Source organism: Mesoplodon mirus (genome assembly GCF_964341445.2).
Source record: "Mesoplodon mirus genome assembly, chromosome: 5".
Lineage (NCBI taxonomy): Eukaryota > Metazoa > Chordata > Mammalia > Artiodactyla > Ziphiidae > Mesoplodon > Mesoplodon mirus.
In genome coordinates, this window is record NC_138980.1 from 147,277,462 (window position 1) to 147,292,796 (window position 15,335).

General features: G+C 37.6%; 1 protein-coding gene across 1 annotated transcript; it reads right to left on the reverse strand.

Annotated features, from left to right (window-relative positions):
- Positions 1-6,085: 6,085 nt before the first annotated feature.
- MRPS30 (mitochondrial ribosomal protein S30) lies at positions 6,086-12,801 on the reverse strand. The gene is made up of 5 exons (XM_082621734.1): positions 12,170-12,801; positions 10,637-10,782; positions 9,800-9,905; positions 8,435-8,611; positions 6,086-6,453 (listed from the first exon to the last, which is right to left on the reverse strand). The coding sequence occupies exons 1-5, from the start codon at positions 12,753-12,755 to the stop codon at positions 6,164-6,166; spliced, it is 1,305 nt and encodes a 434-aa protein (XP_082477860.1). The 5' UTR covers positions 12,756-12,801; the 3' UTR covers positions 6,086-6,163.
- Positions 12,802-15,335: the final 2,534 nt, after the last annotated feature.

A 15,335-nucleotide genomic window follows, 5' to 3' on the forward strand; every position in this document is an offset into this window, starting at 1 on the left:
ATGAAACTTACATGAATTTTACTGAACAAATTTTTCTTAAATAACAAATGTACTCAAGAAATGCTTTTCCAAATACAATTTCACAATAAAGTTGTTTATGATGGAGTACAATTTGACATAAGATGGTGGTTCCATGTTGGAGTCCGTTCAGGAAAGAGAACTAGGTTCTTTAATCAAAGTGAATTTTTTATTATAAAAATAATATGTATTTTCTGGGAAATTTATGAAACTGAAAAATTAATGAAAAATCACCCTAATTTTAATCACTCAGACCTATTCAGTTACAATGGTGATGTTAACAGTTCAGATATGAAACACAAAATTGAAACAGAATTGCAATTTTGAATGTGCTTATAAATATATTTAAATCCATGAAACTTGGTAAGGTCATCAAAGGAAAGATGGTGGATAAAAAAAGATGGAGTCTAGAGAACCCTGAGGTATACCAATATTTAAAGAAAGATTAGAGGAAGAACAGCAAAGGGGAATGTGAAAGAATGGTCAAAGAGATAGGAGGAAAATGGAGTATGTTTCATTGAAGGCAATAAAAGACACCACTTCAAGAATGAAGGGGTGGTCATCCACGCCAAATGTGACAAATGTACTGAGTGAAGTAGTCAGAGACTGTCCAATGATTTTACTACATGGAGGTTGATGATTAGCTGTGCTGATAAGCAGTTTCAGAAGAACCCAAGACAGACTGGAGCTATATACCTCATGAGACTCAACTAAAAAATTCCTGATTTAATGAGCTAATTAAACGTCCTTTTACAAAATAAATATATAGCAGTCAACAACGGCTATTACAAAGCCTTTTTTGAAGCTATAAACAATAACTGAAATGAAAAAAATTCACAATTACAGAAGAATCTAGGCATGGAAATCTTCATAAAGAAAACTGTAACTTTGCTGAGATATGAAAAGTGCAAATAAATGAGGAGGTATGCCTGATTTCAAACTAGAAAGACTGACTACCTTAAGTTCATTAATTCACATCTATTCAACAAACTTTGGAGTGCTTGCTTGTACGATTCTAGGCACCTGGTATGAATCAGCAAACCACACATAAAGGTCAAAGCTGGCAGGCTTACCTGAGTTCAGTGGGAACATCAGTTATTGTTCACCATTAAACATAAATTGGGGGTTGACTAACATAAAACTCTTATTAAAATATACTTCTATTAATACCCATTTCTCTTTGTTTTTTAACCAAGAGTAAGAATTTTATCAAAAGCCTTATTTTTTTCCTTTGAACTACTGATGTTAGCTAGTAGCATATTTCCTAACATCTGGTACTGAATTTCCATGATTAACTCTACCCTATTAGGGTGGACTTTTTAATTACTGTTGAAGTTGGTATGTGGTATTTCATTTGGAATTTCTGCATTTATATACAAATGTGCATTTAACCTGTATGTTTTTAGATTTTTAAAAAACTTAGGATGAGTTAATAAGACGAATTGGGTAGCACTCCAAACTTTAGTTTTGTTTCATGGAAATTTTAAAGAATTCACAGATAAACTGTACTGCTCTGGACCCTTGTCAGAAGGTATCTTAGAAATATTTTCAGTTTCTTCCACAGTCCATTTAAGCTTTCTATCTTTATCATTTTTATATTTCTCAGCAGAAAATGTCCAAATTTGTTATATATAGCATTTTCCTATCTATCTAGAGCCTCCACCAAGTATATTACTTCCCCTTTTCCAATTCTAAATGTTTTCTTTTCTTTTTTTTTTTTTTTTTTTTTTGCGGTATGCGGGCCTCCCACTGCCGTGGAGCACAGGCTCCGGATGCACAGGCCCAGCGGCCATGGCCCACAGGCCCAGCTGCTCCGCGGCACGTGGGATCCTCCTGGACCAGGACACGAACCCATGTCCCCTGCATCGGCAGGCAGACTCTCAACCACTGCGCCACCAGGGAAGCCCTCTTTTTTCCTCTTGATTAGATTTACTAGAATATAAACTCTTTTACTGATATGGGAGGGGCTAGGATAAAGAACCAGTTAGTGCATCTACTTGTCAAGTCTGCTTTCTCTTCCAATTCAGTCTTCTATATTTATATTTTCTTCTGATTTTCTTTAGTTTTTTTAAACTCTTCTAGCAAATACAGATTTTATTTTCTTACTTTACATAAACACGTAACATTATAAATTTGCCACTAAGTATACTACTAAACAGGCATCAAATCAAATATAAGACTGCAAAAAGCAAGATACAATGCTCTTCCAGAGTTCTGAGATTAGTGAAAATTTCTCTGAACTTCATGTTTTATCTTTTAAAATACATGTGGCTTTCCCCATTCTACTCCATGTGTTTTAATACAAAAACAAAAAGTATTAAAGCAAAGTTAGTTGACAACTGCAAAAGAAGAGATTATGTTTATTCAGAGATTCTCTCCTAAAGCACCTTCATGCATCCTTAGGAGTAAATGTATTCAGAATAACTGGCTATATCCCACTAGCTTTTATAGGCAGGATTTGTATTTTAGTCTAAAGTTTTACTTACACTAATACAATGCTTTCCTGCTCAAAGCATAGGAAAGGAAGAACTGTCCAGATCATATAAAATTACATCTGACAAAAATGAAAAGGCAAGTAAGATAACTAGCTCTCACTTTTAGATTGTGATATAGCTCTGGGAGTGTTTGATTTTTATACTGAAAATTCTGTCCAGGCAATAACCACTGAGGCATATACTTTTACTTTCAAATGATTAGGTGTTCCTGGTTTAAAACTATACTAACAATTTCTGGGTATACTGCGGTGTGGATAGAGTTCACGACCTACGTGATTCCCACATTTAAGAATTTCCTGACACTTTCTGTGGTCTAATAAATGATCTTGTATACATGTTCTATCACATTTTAAAAGATCTATTCTGCTTGTAAGATACCAAATTTTATTAAGTCACCTTTACTCATTATTCCTCATTTTCAGCTACTCCAACTTCTCAAGACTAAGATTAATATTTCGTACACTGATTACAGTTTATAACATAAAATGACCTTCTAACACTAGATTTCTTTTCTTGGCTTGAATTGTTTGAAATTGTAGGCACTAACCCTGCTTTATGCTTACTTTTGCCTGATACGACTTTGTGTACTCATTACATTTATTCATCTTGATTCCTCCATTCATTGGTTCCTCTATTCAATCATGTGCTAATCAACTGCAATACATTTTTGATGAACTGGTAAGAGACTTGGGTGTTCTAACATTTTTTTCAATTGTCCTAACCTATCTTTATCTTGACTAATTTAGATTTCTTCTGATGCAATGTTTCCCCTAGAAGTCTAAACATTGCTACACTGTTTCCTAATGTTCAGTGTTATATGTAGATGGGACACCAATTAGATTTTGTTTCTTAGTAAATAATTTTTTTCTGGAAATGCTTTTAGACTACACCCTACTTGGGTAAAGCAAGTTACCACCTACTTCCCAGGTAAATCTTGAACTTTTCACCTTCATTCACAGTTCTATCCACTTATTCTCCTGTTTTTGGAAAATGCCATCTATCAAGAACCAATTCAAATGCTACTTGCTCCAAGGCACATTCCTATGATTCATATCAGTCAGTATTAACATTTCCTTTATCTAAATTTATACCACTGATACACTGCTGTAGCACTGACTACATCTACAATGTATTACTGGGGAATATCTACCATAGGCTCTGGAGTCAGACCACCTGGGCTCAAATTCTAATCCTGCCACTTTCTAGCTGTGTGACCTGCAATAAGCTGTTGGGCTCTCTGTGCCTGTTCACTTACCAGCAAAATGAGAATAACAGTCCCTAGCTCACAAAATGGTTGTGATAATTAAGTGAGCTAATATCGGTAAAATATCTAGACCATGCTCTAGAATATAGTAAGTGCTCTATGAAGTCCTGACATGTATGTACAGGTGTGTATGTCTGATGTGTGTGCTGTCCACCACTGGTAATGAGAAAAATTGTTGTGAAACAATGAAACAGGTGCTACCGTAGAGGAAGAAGTATTCAAAGGATGGGACAATCAATTACAATCTGTTTAGGAAAAGAAAAGTATTTCAACTGAACCCTCGGTATTTTAATTACATAATATTTTAAAAGCACTTTCATATACACTGGCTCATTTCATCCCTAGACAAGTTTGTGAAATTATTTTGTTTTATGGAGGCGGAAATCAAGGATGGTAACTCAAATTGCCCAAAGTTCAATTAGTTAGAAAGTGAGAGCAAAGATTAAGAGATATTTTATTTGGAGCTTGATATGGTTGTTCCCTCTATACCTGCATTTTTCTATGAAGGATGAATGAGAATGCAACAGACAGGTTGGAATAAACAGGACCAGGGGTAGAAAACAGTATTCCAAGCTTTGGAAACAGCTTACATAAAAGAATGGTGGAGTGAAATTACACGGCATACTGCAAAAAATGAAAGTAAAGATGGAACATTTAGTACAATGCCTTGCAAAGGAGGCACTTGCCTGAACTGAATTACAACTTTCAAATAATATTCCTTCAGTTTAGCAATCATTTGTAGTAAATAATCCCTTCTAGCTGAGGCATCTATTCCATATAACTGTGACCTCTGTTTTGAAACAGCGGGAGGAAGGGAGGGAAGGAAGAAGGAAGAAAGAAAAAACAGCATTTGTCATTAACTACAGTAAATAATGGATTATTTTAGATATCTACAACAGGAGGTTATATAAAATAGTAAGTGTTAGCATGGTTATACAAAGGTAATTAGGGGAATTGCCTGGTGGTCCGGTGCTTCCACTGAGCACAGGTTCGATCCCTGGTCAGGGAACTAAAATCCCTCATGCCGCACAGCACGGCCAAAAAACAACAACAAAGGTAACTATTTTTTCTCACTAAAAATAGTTTGAATGAACCTTAATTCTCAACAAGATTAATTTTACCAACATTTTGGTAACATATTTTGAAACATATCAAACCTAGTTTCCCAATCTTTGGGATAGAACAAATGAAACTAGCAGAAATATATTAATGTTACTTCTAAGCTCTAAGGAACCTAAGTTGCACATAATTCATCAGTTATATTATTAATCATCTGTGAAAACTTATTAAAGTCACTTTAACTCCTCTGTGCCAGTTTCCTATATGTGCAAAATACTGTTCATGTTTTGCAGGTGTGTGTGTAGGGTTTTGAAACTCTATACGATATTATTATAAAAAATTAAAAAGAAAAAATATAACAAAACATCTAAATATTCTCAAGCACTGAATTGTCTTTGTATTACTTTTAAAACCATAGAAAACTGAGCAGGAACTGCAGAGCCTTCCAGGGTACAGAACCCCCATATCCCCTGCCTCTTGTTTGTAGAAAAGCTTCAGCCTCCAAGGCCTTCCCTGAGTTCCAAACAGCAAATTTAGTCAGAGAAATGAGACAATGTAGAAAAAAAGGAAAATAGTCAAGCAAGACAGAATAATTGTTTAGCCACAAAACAAAGTCAAAAGACCTTTAGTTCCTCCTTGAGGGCTATAGATAATATTGAGCCATATCCTTCATTTGTTTTATAGATACTAAAATTCTCACCAGGTAGAAAAAGTTAACTACATGCTAACCACAAGCACGTACACCCCAGCCAGGTTAGAACCAGAAGGTTGATTAATGTTGACTCCCAAAATACCACCTGGTTATCTCATTACCAACCAGTCAGAAGGCTGTCCACAAGCTTATCAGGCACCCTGCTTCCCCCTTCCCTAGCATAAAAGAAGCTAGAATTCTACCCTGAATTAAAATAATTCTTTAGGATGCTAATCCGCCATCTTGGCTCACTGGCTTTCCAAATAACATTATTTTTCCTTACGCCAACACCTTGTCTCTCAAATTACTGGCCTGTCATGCAGTGAGTGGTATGCAGCAAGTAGTACGAGCTTACACACACAGTTAATACCAGGTATTGACGATTGCTCAATTAGTCTCATCAGTTAGTCACATATAAGTAAAATTATTTTTAATCGACATACTTTATCTAAAATTAAATCCTTTAGTGATGTATTTTGAGCCAAATGAAAGGTCTAATCAGAGGTTAACATAAGAAATATATGTCTCAAAATCAGTACATTCAATATTTGACAGAAATCTCATTATCAAAATTCCTTTTATTGTTCCTTCAGTGAAATTTAAGTATTCCCGAAGTCTCAAATCAAATGTTTTTTCTTAGTTTACCAACAGCTGTGATTTGTCTTCTTTTGGTCCATTCAGTAGGAAGTGAACTATCTGAAGTAAAACATCATCATTAAAACCTTTCACATTATTATCTTCGATTGTTTCATAAAGAGGCTTACTTTGTGTCCCCCAACATATGTTTTTACGAGGGTTATTTTGATCAGCTTGTGCAGTCAGCGCCAAAGTGTTTAACTGGTAGCAGAAAAAGGAGAAGTATTTTCCATCTGTGATCACACCCTGGGAGACAAAAGGTCGAGTAACGTCTGCTTCACTCCAGAATCCTATAGAAGAAAGTTATGCTGAATCTTACATATATATGTTACCAAAACAAAACACACACAGTAGAGGATATAAAACATCTCCTAAAACCTATATATTTTACCTACCAAATTCCTAAAGATATCAAAGTTTTCCCTATCTTCTCCATTCTAATCCTATATTCCATTTCTGCATTAAGAACTATTTCCTTCTTTCTACTATCCCCAACGTTCATGATACACCTTTTCAACAACTTTGGACTTCATCAGCTTTCAACCTTAACTCACTTCATCTAAGAAGAGCAGCAAGCTCTATCTATGCAGATCTCTCCTACATCTGGTACTAACCACATGATTACTCACAACCTCAAATATGTTCAAATTTTCCTTATACCAGCAGCATCTAATACCCAATAACCACTACGGCCATTTACTTCACCAAATCTACCAAAAAAACGCCCTTCAGAAAAAAACTTGACTTTCTAAGAACTTCAACCATGTAGTTACTAGATGAATTCTGTGTCTTAATTTATAATTCAAAATTGATTTTATGAGTTGCTTTCATTTTGCCTAGTGTATTTTACATCATCATAAGGTTCCAGGATATCTTAATACCTTTACTACTCAAGTTTTCTGGCTGCTTCTTGTTCCAGGCTGACTGGCTTTAATACTTTTAAATCCAACTGCCAGTGCCAAGGAGTACCTTATAAATTTTGTCACACATATTTTGTATCAGCTTTAATGAAGATAGCCAATAAATAGTATTGTTAAAATATAGAATTACACTGTGAAAAGAAGTACTTTATCTTTTATGAATAAACAATGCCATTCTAGTATCTTCAAGAAAGTTTCCTTCTGCTTTTTCTGATTCTGTCTACTCGTATTCCTACTTTATCCATTTATTTCTATTACAAAAATGTAAGTCAACAATTGTGAGTGTAAGGTTAAATATATATGTGTGTATATATATATATAAAGGAAAAAGGTGAGCCTGGCAGCAATTAAATCTGTATTAAAATTTCTCACGGATGCTTATATAGGAGTAATCTAGGTATATACTGTATTGTAACAAAATCCAAATGCTTCACAATGGGCTGGCCCTACAAGTCTTCCATGGCATGCCTCCAGCTTCCTCTCTCTCACCCCCTATCGCTTTCCATTCTCCCCCTCCCTTTCTTCAACAGCCTTCAGGTTGTTCCTTCAACACTTCAAGTCCATTCCTAGCTCAGAGTTACTTGCATTCCTTTTGCCTAGAAGTGTCCTTCTCCCAGGTTTGTGCAAAGGCAGCTCCTCACCATTCAGGTCTCTGTTCAGATGTCATTTTTTTAGAGACCTCCCTTGAATTAACTCTGTTCAAATATTCTGCCCCACGCCTCATTTATACCTGCAACCTATGAATCATTCTACCCCTCATCTAGTATAGTCTCTCCAGAGTAACACCACTAGCTAAAAATACTACGTTTATTATCTTTTACCCTCCTTACTATAACATAAGCTCCAGAAGAGCAGGATCTGTCTCTCTCACTCAACACTATATCTCCAAGGCCAACAATAACTGGTATGTAAAAACCATAAGCCATTAACTGAATGAACAGTCTCCTCACACCCTAGATATGGCCTTCAAAGAAGTTATATATCATAAGTGTCATTTAATCTAAAATGTAATCCATGAAAGCATTTCATTTTCTAGTTTCAAAAAGCTGCTGTCATCTACAGAGCTGACTCAGTTAGGTGGTCTTTGAAATGCTTGAGAACATCATCAGAAAAAAATACATTCACACAAAAATGGTCAAAGTAAAAGATCAGAGTAACTACCAAAGTGCCACTTACCAACTACAAATGTAAAATATTTAATTATGGACTTTAAAACAACTGCATTTTGTGCCAATGCAAAAGTCTTCAAAATGTGAAGATTCAGCCTACATTTTAACCCAAGGAAAACAATTTGATCTATTAAATTCTTAAAATGTCTTGCAATAACTAAATGCCATAAAACTAGTTTTACCTTGATACATAGCCTGTGCTCCGGTCCAAGCAAAAAGGCTTGCAATAGCATTAGCTCTAAAAACAACTTCTATCTGATTGGCACAGTTTTGTTTCAAGAGCCTTTCCCTTTTTAATTTGTCAGGTAGCAGATGAAACTGGGTATGTCCATAACAGTGTGGATCTGCTGTCTTTGTGCCTGAAGAGCAAAATAAAAACATTTCAGATGAAATACACAAGTAGAATATCTGGAGCACATGTCCTCAGTATTTGCTTCAAGGCTATCTGTCTCCTCTACTCATTATGTGATCAGCATTCAAAATACACAAACAGGGGCCTCCCTGGTGGCGCAGTGGTTGAGAGTCTGCCTGCAGATGCAGGGGACACGGGTTCGTGCCCCAGTCCGGGAAGATCCCACATGCCGCGGAGCGGCTGGGCCCGTGAGCCATGTCCGCTGAGCCTGTGCGTCCGGAGCCTATGCTCCGCAATGGGAGGGGCTGCAACAGTAAGAGGCCCTCGTACCGCAAAAAACAAAAAACACAAATGGAAAGCTTGCTTTACTTATTTATTTTATTGATTATAATAAATTTCACCTGAAAGTACAATCTGCTAGCTATCATCAGCTCACTACAACATAGGATAAGTCAAAAGAATATATGTAAAATTTATTTAAAATTCCCTATTATTTCAGTTTTCTCAAACTCCTCGGTCATCATTAGGAGCTTTGTTGTTCTGTTGGTCATAATCACCAAAGGATACAAACGCTTCATGACTTTAAAAACCTCCTTTATAATGCTGACATTCCTGGTTTTAGTGGTAAAGTCTTTTCAACCAAAAGTTCCCCATAATTCACTCTCTAAGACCACAGCAACTGAGAAGGGACTGATAAAACAGTTCTGGAGGACCAGCAGAAAGCTGCTTTCTTAAAAATCTTCCTCAATCATCTAGGAATTAATAAACAAAATAAAAATAGCCAAAGTATAAGCTGCATGAGCACAGAGATCAGGCCTTATTAATTTTTATATTCCTGATGGCTATCAGTGTGTGGCACAAATGGGAGGCTTGTTAAAAAAAAAGCCAATCACTACCGCAAATCCAGTTCTTACCTGTTTACTTTTGAAAAAACACAAATTACTTTTCTATATAAATAATAAATCAACAAAGCCTAATAAACATAACTATTTGTCAAATACTGTTAATTCAGTAGAAACAAGTAAAATTTTAAATGGCAAGCTGAAAGAATATTTTCTTTCCAATTTTCATGCAAACTTCAACCTGAGATGAATTACATTGCTTATAGACTATCTGAACCTCTTGGTCATCAAGAATTAATTATGCAAATTTGCACAGGACACTTTGAACTCATTTATTAAAAGAGGAAACTTACCAATAAATATGGTATTTTCATATTGCCGTTTGAATAATGGAAGTTTGTCTGGCTTACAATTCAAAACAGGGACTTCTACAGGTACAGAATAATCCAGCGGCACAAACTTAAAGAAAAGGTCATAAGTGAATTCACAGCGACACTAGCATATGTTTTAGTCACATTCTTAATAGATGAAAAATCTTAGAAATGAGATGATTTTACAAAATGATTTAACACTACCATCTAGTGATGGGCCAAATCCAGCCAGCCACCTGTTTTTCCAAATAAAGTTTTATTGGAACACAGTCCTGCAAATTCATTTACCTGTGGTACACGGCTGCTGTTACATGATAAGAACTGAGAATGCAACAGAGACTTATGGCCCCCAAAGCCTGAAATATTTACTATCTGGACCTCTGCAGAAGAAATGTGCCAACCTCTGACATGGACACACAGATGACACTCAAAACACACTTGTTTTCTCCAAAAGAAGTGTATACACGTAAGATGATCAGCTTATAGCTGTAAAAATGCCTTGATTTATAATTAGGTAGGGTAGTTTACCATAAATTACAATCATAAACTATTATCCGTATTTTCGTATTAAAAAAAGATTTGTATGGTCCTAAAAACTGAGGACTTAACGCCACTTAAAACGATTATTTGACCTCTGCAAAATATATATACTACAGCAAGTTAAAAAGCTGAAAAAGAATTTCAGCTGAGATATATTCCAAATACACTTGAAAGAAAAGGGTTCTATCCAAAACTTTTTATCCTATGTAGCCCATTACCTAGCCTGCTATGACACTTCCTCCTCAACTGTCAACAGCAACATATGCAATAAATCCTTACCTCGGGTAGTTGTTTGGATATTCGAATCTGGTTGTGTGGTTTATCATTTATTTGGTATCTCAAAGCATCAACTCGACCTTTCCGATGACCACGAGGAATAATTTCTTCACCACGCAACCAGTAGAAGTGAACTGGGCGTTTACAATCTATCAAAAGATGTTCAAAAACTTTTTATCTGATAATTTAGATGAATTTAGTTATTGTAAGAACACCAAACTCAGCAATACAGAACTCAAGAATGACTGTGCTAGCTGAAAATACATCAAAAATTACTCTTTGATATAAGATATAGAGTCTGGATTATGTAATAATTTAACTTAAACAACCACAACTTTAATATAACGCTCAAATCTTTATTGTCTACTTGTGCCACACTACACTAAGCATTGTAACCAAAGAGGTTTCTCAGTTAAGAATAAACATAAAATAAGACCAACAGCAGCATCATTCACCAGAAATAAAAAGTTTATTAAGAGTCAGAGCTGTCTTATGAATTACTAATTCAATCTTCACAATAACTCTCAAAGGTATGTATAGTTGTTATCATCTCCATTATATAGAAGAGGAACCTGGGTTTTGACGAGATTGTCAACTTTCCCAGGCCATCAATCATGAGCAAAGCCTGTGAAGCTTCTCTCAAGACCACTTCATTCCCAACTGGGAGGGAAGAAACAAGAACACTACAAGACTCAGCTGAGCACACACCTACAGTCACAGTAACGTTAATTCAATAGATATTTATTAAGATACCTACTGGGTGGCTGACATAAAATGATGAACACGTCAGAAACACTGATGTTTAAAACTGTCTATCCATTAATTATTTTTCATGCCTGCATGTAACAGTAAAACAGAAGTTGCTGATTGTTTACTGGGAACCCAGAATGGCTGGGTTTGAAGCCCGTCCTCCAAATCTACCAGCTGTAGGCTCTTTAACTAGATACATTTTACGTTTCTGTGCCTTGGATGTTTGTTTTTTCATTTATAAAACAATGCTGCCTACTGTAAAGTTACTGTGAAGATTAAATTTGGCACATATAAAATTTAGAACGGGGCCAGGCACATAAAGAGTACCGAATACACGTTAGGTATTTTAATCAATATCGCCTTTAATCTTAACAGTTCTATGACCAAGTAGTACTATTATCGTATTCTCATTTTGAAAATGAGAAAAACTAAGGCAAAATCGGTTTATAAACTAACATAAGGTCAGTAACTTTTTGATGGAAGAGCTAAAAGGCAACCCCAGGCCTGTCCCGCTCTCCAGGAGCCCCTTCTCTTAACCAACACTTGTCTGGACCTTCACAAAGCAGTCCTGGAGGGCTCAGGCTACTTAGCCTAGGGTTGTACAGTGAGTAGGTGGCAGCACAGGCACGAGAACCCAGTCTCCGGACGCTGTCGCCAGCCAGGAGCGAACGGACTGGGGAAAAAAACTGGCCAAGCAGAAAGAAAGGAAGAGGGGGCAAATCTGGCGCAGAGAGGTCCCCTACCATCCCCACCTCCCCCGCCCGGAGTGGCGGGCCCGAGGCTCACCGAGGGCGGCGGCAGCCAGGGCCGGATTGTGAGCGCTCAGCAGGCCCGTGAGGGAGGCAACCAGCTGGTCCAAGAAAGGCGAGGCGATGGCCTCACGTTCCATGTAGAGAGGCACACGCTTCTTGCGCCGCAGAAAGAAGTGCTCCTGCAGTAGGCAATCGCAGGCGGCGGCGCGCAGGGCCGCTACGTCCAGAGCCGGCGCGGGCTCGGTATCGGGCTTGGCAGGCGGCGGCAGGCCCGATAGGAACACGGTCTTGGTAAAGTTCTGGTACCAGCGGTCGGCGTTCAGGGCGAAGGTCTGCGGGTAAACTACGTACTTCATGAACTGCATCTTGGTGAGGATTCGCAGCTTCTCGTCCACCGACTTGGCCGCGTGCACCGTGGCCTGCCATCGCTCCACTCGCCGCTGCCGTGCCGCCTTGCTGTCGGCAGTCAGAGAGGCTACGAGCGGCGGGTAGCGCGCAACTGGGGCCGCCGCGACATCTGGGCCGGTCACTTCGGGAGCCGTGACGGCGGCCTCGGGCGCGGTGTGCAGTGACAGCCCTCGACCACGGAGCACAAGCCTCCAGCACCTGGCCGCCGCCATATTTGCTGGGGTTCCCGACCCAGAGGTCAACTTCAGCAATTGTCCCCGCCTTCTTGCCGTAAGAACCAATCGGAAAGCGTAATCTGGGCCAGGCTAGGGGAGGACGATTCTCAGTGGGCTTGAGAAATCTACGTCATTATTTCTTAGCCAATCAGATAGCTTCTGCAACTTAGTTTCTCGTGAACCGTAGAGTTTGTTGCTGAAAGGAAGAACTCGTACGCCAATAGGATTCCCGCGATGTGGCGGGGAGCAGTGAAACTTTTAAATAGGAGAGGCTGCCTGTTTAGGGCCAGGGCAAACTTTTTGCCAGAAACCCTTTAGGAGTACTCTGCACCGAAACCTCTGGCCCTTGGCTAAATTTACTGGTTTCATTTATGGCTATCACATCACTTTTCTATTTTAGTTCTTGGGGTAGAGTCCTGTTATTGAAAATACTGTTCTAACATGTTTTGTGATACATGCTTATTTTTTAAATGATGCAAGCCTCACTCATAGATGACTAGTGCTAATTTGGGGGAAAATAATTACACATATATCTCTATGCTAGTTGATATATAATTTGTTTAATGAGAATACTTTACAAAAAGAGGAATATACTTTTACTTGGATCTAATTTAAAAAGGGAAATAAATTAAAAACTACCAAAGAATTGTATTTAAATTTTGCTTTGTGTTAAAGCCAATTATTATTTTAACATGAATTGGTTCCTACTAATCTGTGAGCTGCTCAAAGTAGGGACTATTTTATTTTTGATCCTCAGTGGCCAGTCAACCTTGCATAGTGGGTACTTACCAAATATCTGCTGAAAAAACTCATCTAAATCACTAAAAATATAAGCTCATTTCAGGTGATCTAATTTATTGACTCTCATTCCTATTATAATTAGGAACTGGAATATTATTTGGATTTATTGCAATAGTTCTTGAGGGTATTGAAAACCAAACATTTTGTTGGTAAAAGGAAGTTATAACTTAAGTATTCCTTTAAGCTATAATGGATGATACAATCTAACGATAAAGTTGCAAGTATATTAAACTGACATTTAGAAATAGATGCCCCAAATGCATTATTTTTTTTCATTAAGTCATTAATTTTTAAGCAAAGGAAGCTCAAAGGAAGTGAGGAGTGAATCATGACAGTACTGAGAAAAGAGGATTCTGGAAGAAGGGACAGCTGGTGCAGAGGTCCTGAAATGGGAACACGCCTGGTGGGTTCAAGAACAAGAGAGGAGGCCAGTGTGGTTGAAGGAAGTGATGGATGGAGGGTAGTAGGAAATGAAATTAAGAAGGAAAGAAAAGCCAGACTTTATAGGTTCCTAAAGGCAATTTCTAGGATTTTTAGGACTCTTAACTAATATTCAGAAGAGTAAGAAGCCAATGGAGGGTTCCACACAGAGGGATGGCATGGTGTAACTTAGCTTTTAAAAGAATTACTCTATGTATTAGGCAGTTTAGGCTTACTGGTACCATAGACTGGGTGGCTTTAACAATAGAAATTTATTTTCTCTTAGTTCTAAAGGCTGGAAGTCCAAGATGAGGGTGCCAACGTTGTTGGGTTCTGGTGAGAGCTCTCTTCCTGGCCTGAAGTCGGCTCCCTACTTGCTGTGTCCTCACATGGTGGAGACAGAGTTCTCCCCTGTTGCTTATTATAAGGAGAGAGGCCTATCAGATTAGTGCCCTAACCTTATGACCGTATTTACATAATGTTAACTACTTCTATAAAGGCTCTGTCTCAAAGGCTGTGTCTACAGTCACATTGGAGGTTAGAGCTTAAACATATGAATTTTAGAGAGACACAGTTCAGTCCATAACACTCTGGCTGATTTGGAAATAGATTGTGGAGAGTCAAATTTGGAAGTAGAGAAACCAATTAGAAGACAATTTGCTGTATTTCAGGCAAAAGCTCATTGTGGCTTCAAGAGACAATAGCAGTGAAGATCGTGAGAGTAATCATAGATCCTGAATTGAATGTAGGTATGAGAAAGTATCCAAGATTTTGGTCCTGAGCAGTGGAATGAGAGGAGAAGGCCAATGGGCAAGAAATGCATTTTTCCTTTAATCTGTCATCTTTTTCTGGAAGGGTACAGGGCAGCAGGAGAGTGGGTTAAGATTTGGGAAAGGAAATAGGAGAATCTGTGAAACATGTATTTATCTATTATATATGTTTATTTAGTTGACATTCTCCTAGAAGAAATGGATATTAAGATCTTCCCTATTAAGGTTGCCACTGATCTTAGATTTAAAGTATTATAGTTAAAAGCCATGACATTCTCCAATGGCCTTTTGAAACCTGTCTACTTGATTCATTCAATAAATATTTATCAAGTGACTACTACATAGAAACACCTTTCTAGGTACATAGTATACAACAGTGAAATAAAGGCCTTCATAGAGCTTACAAGTTAGTACGTGAAATCTAACCAAATTTGTCAAATATACATGTTCTATGCTAGATGATGATAGGAGCCAAGAAGAAAAATAAAGCTGGGAAGAAGACTTTTTTGGGTTTCGGGGTTGTGTAGAGTGATTTCAATAGACTGAGCAAAGAAGACCTCCATGAGAAAGTGACCCTTGAATAACA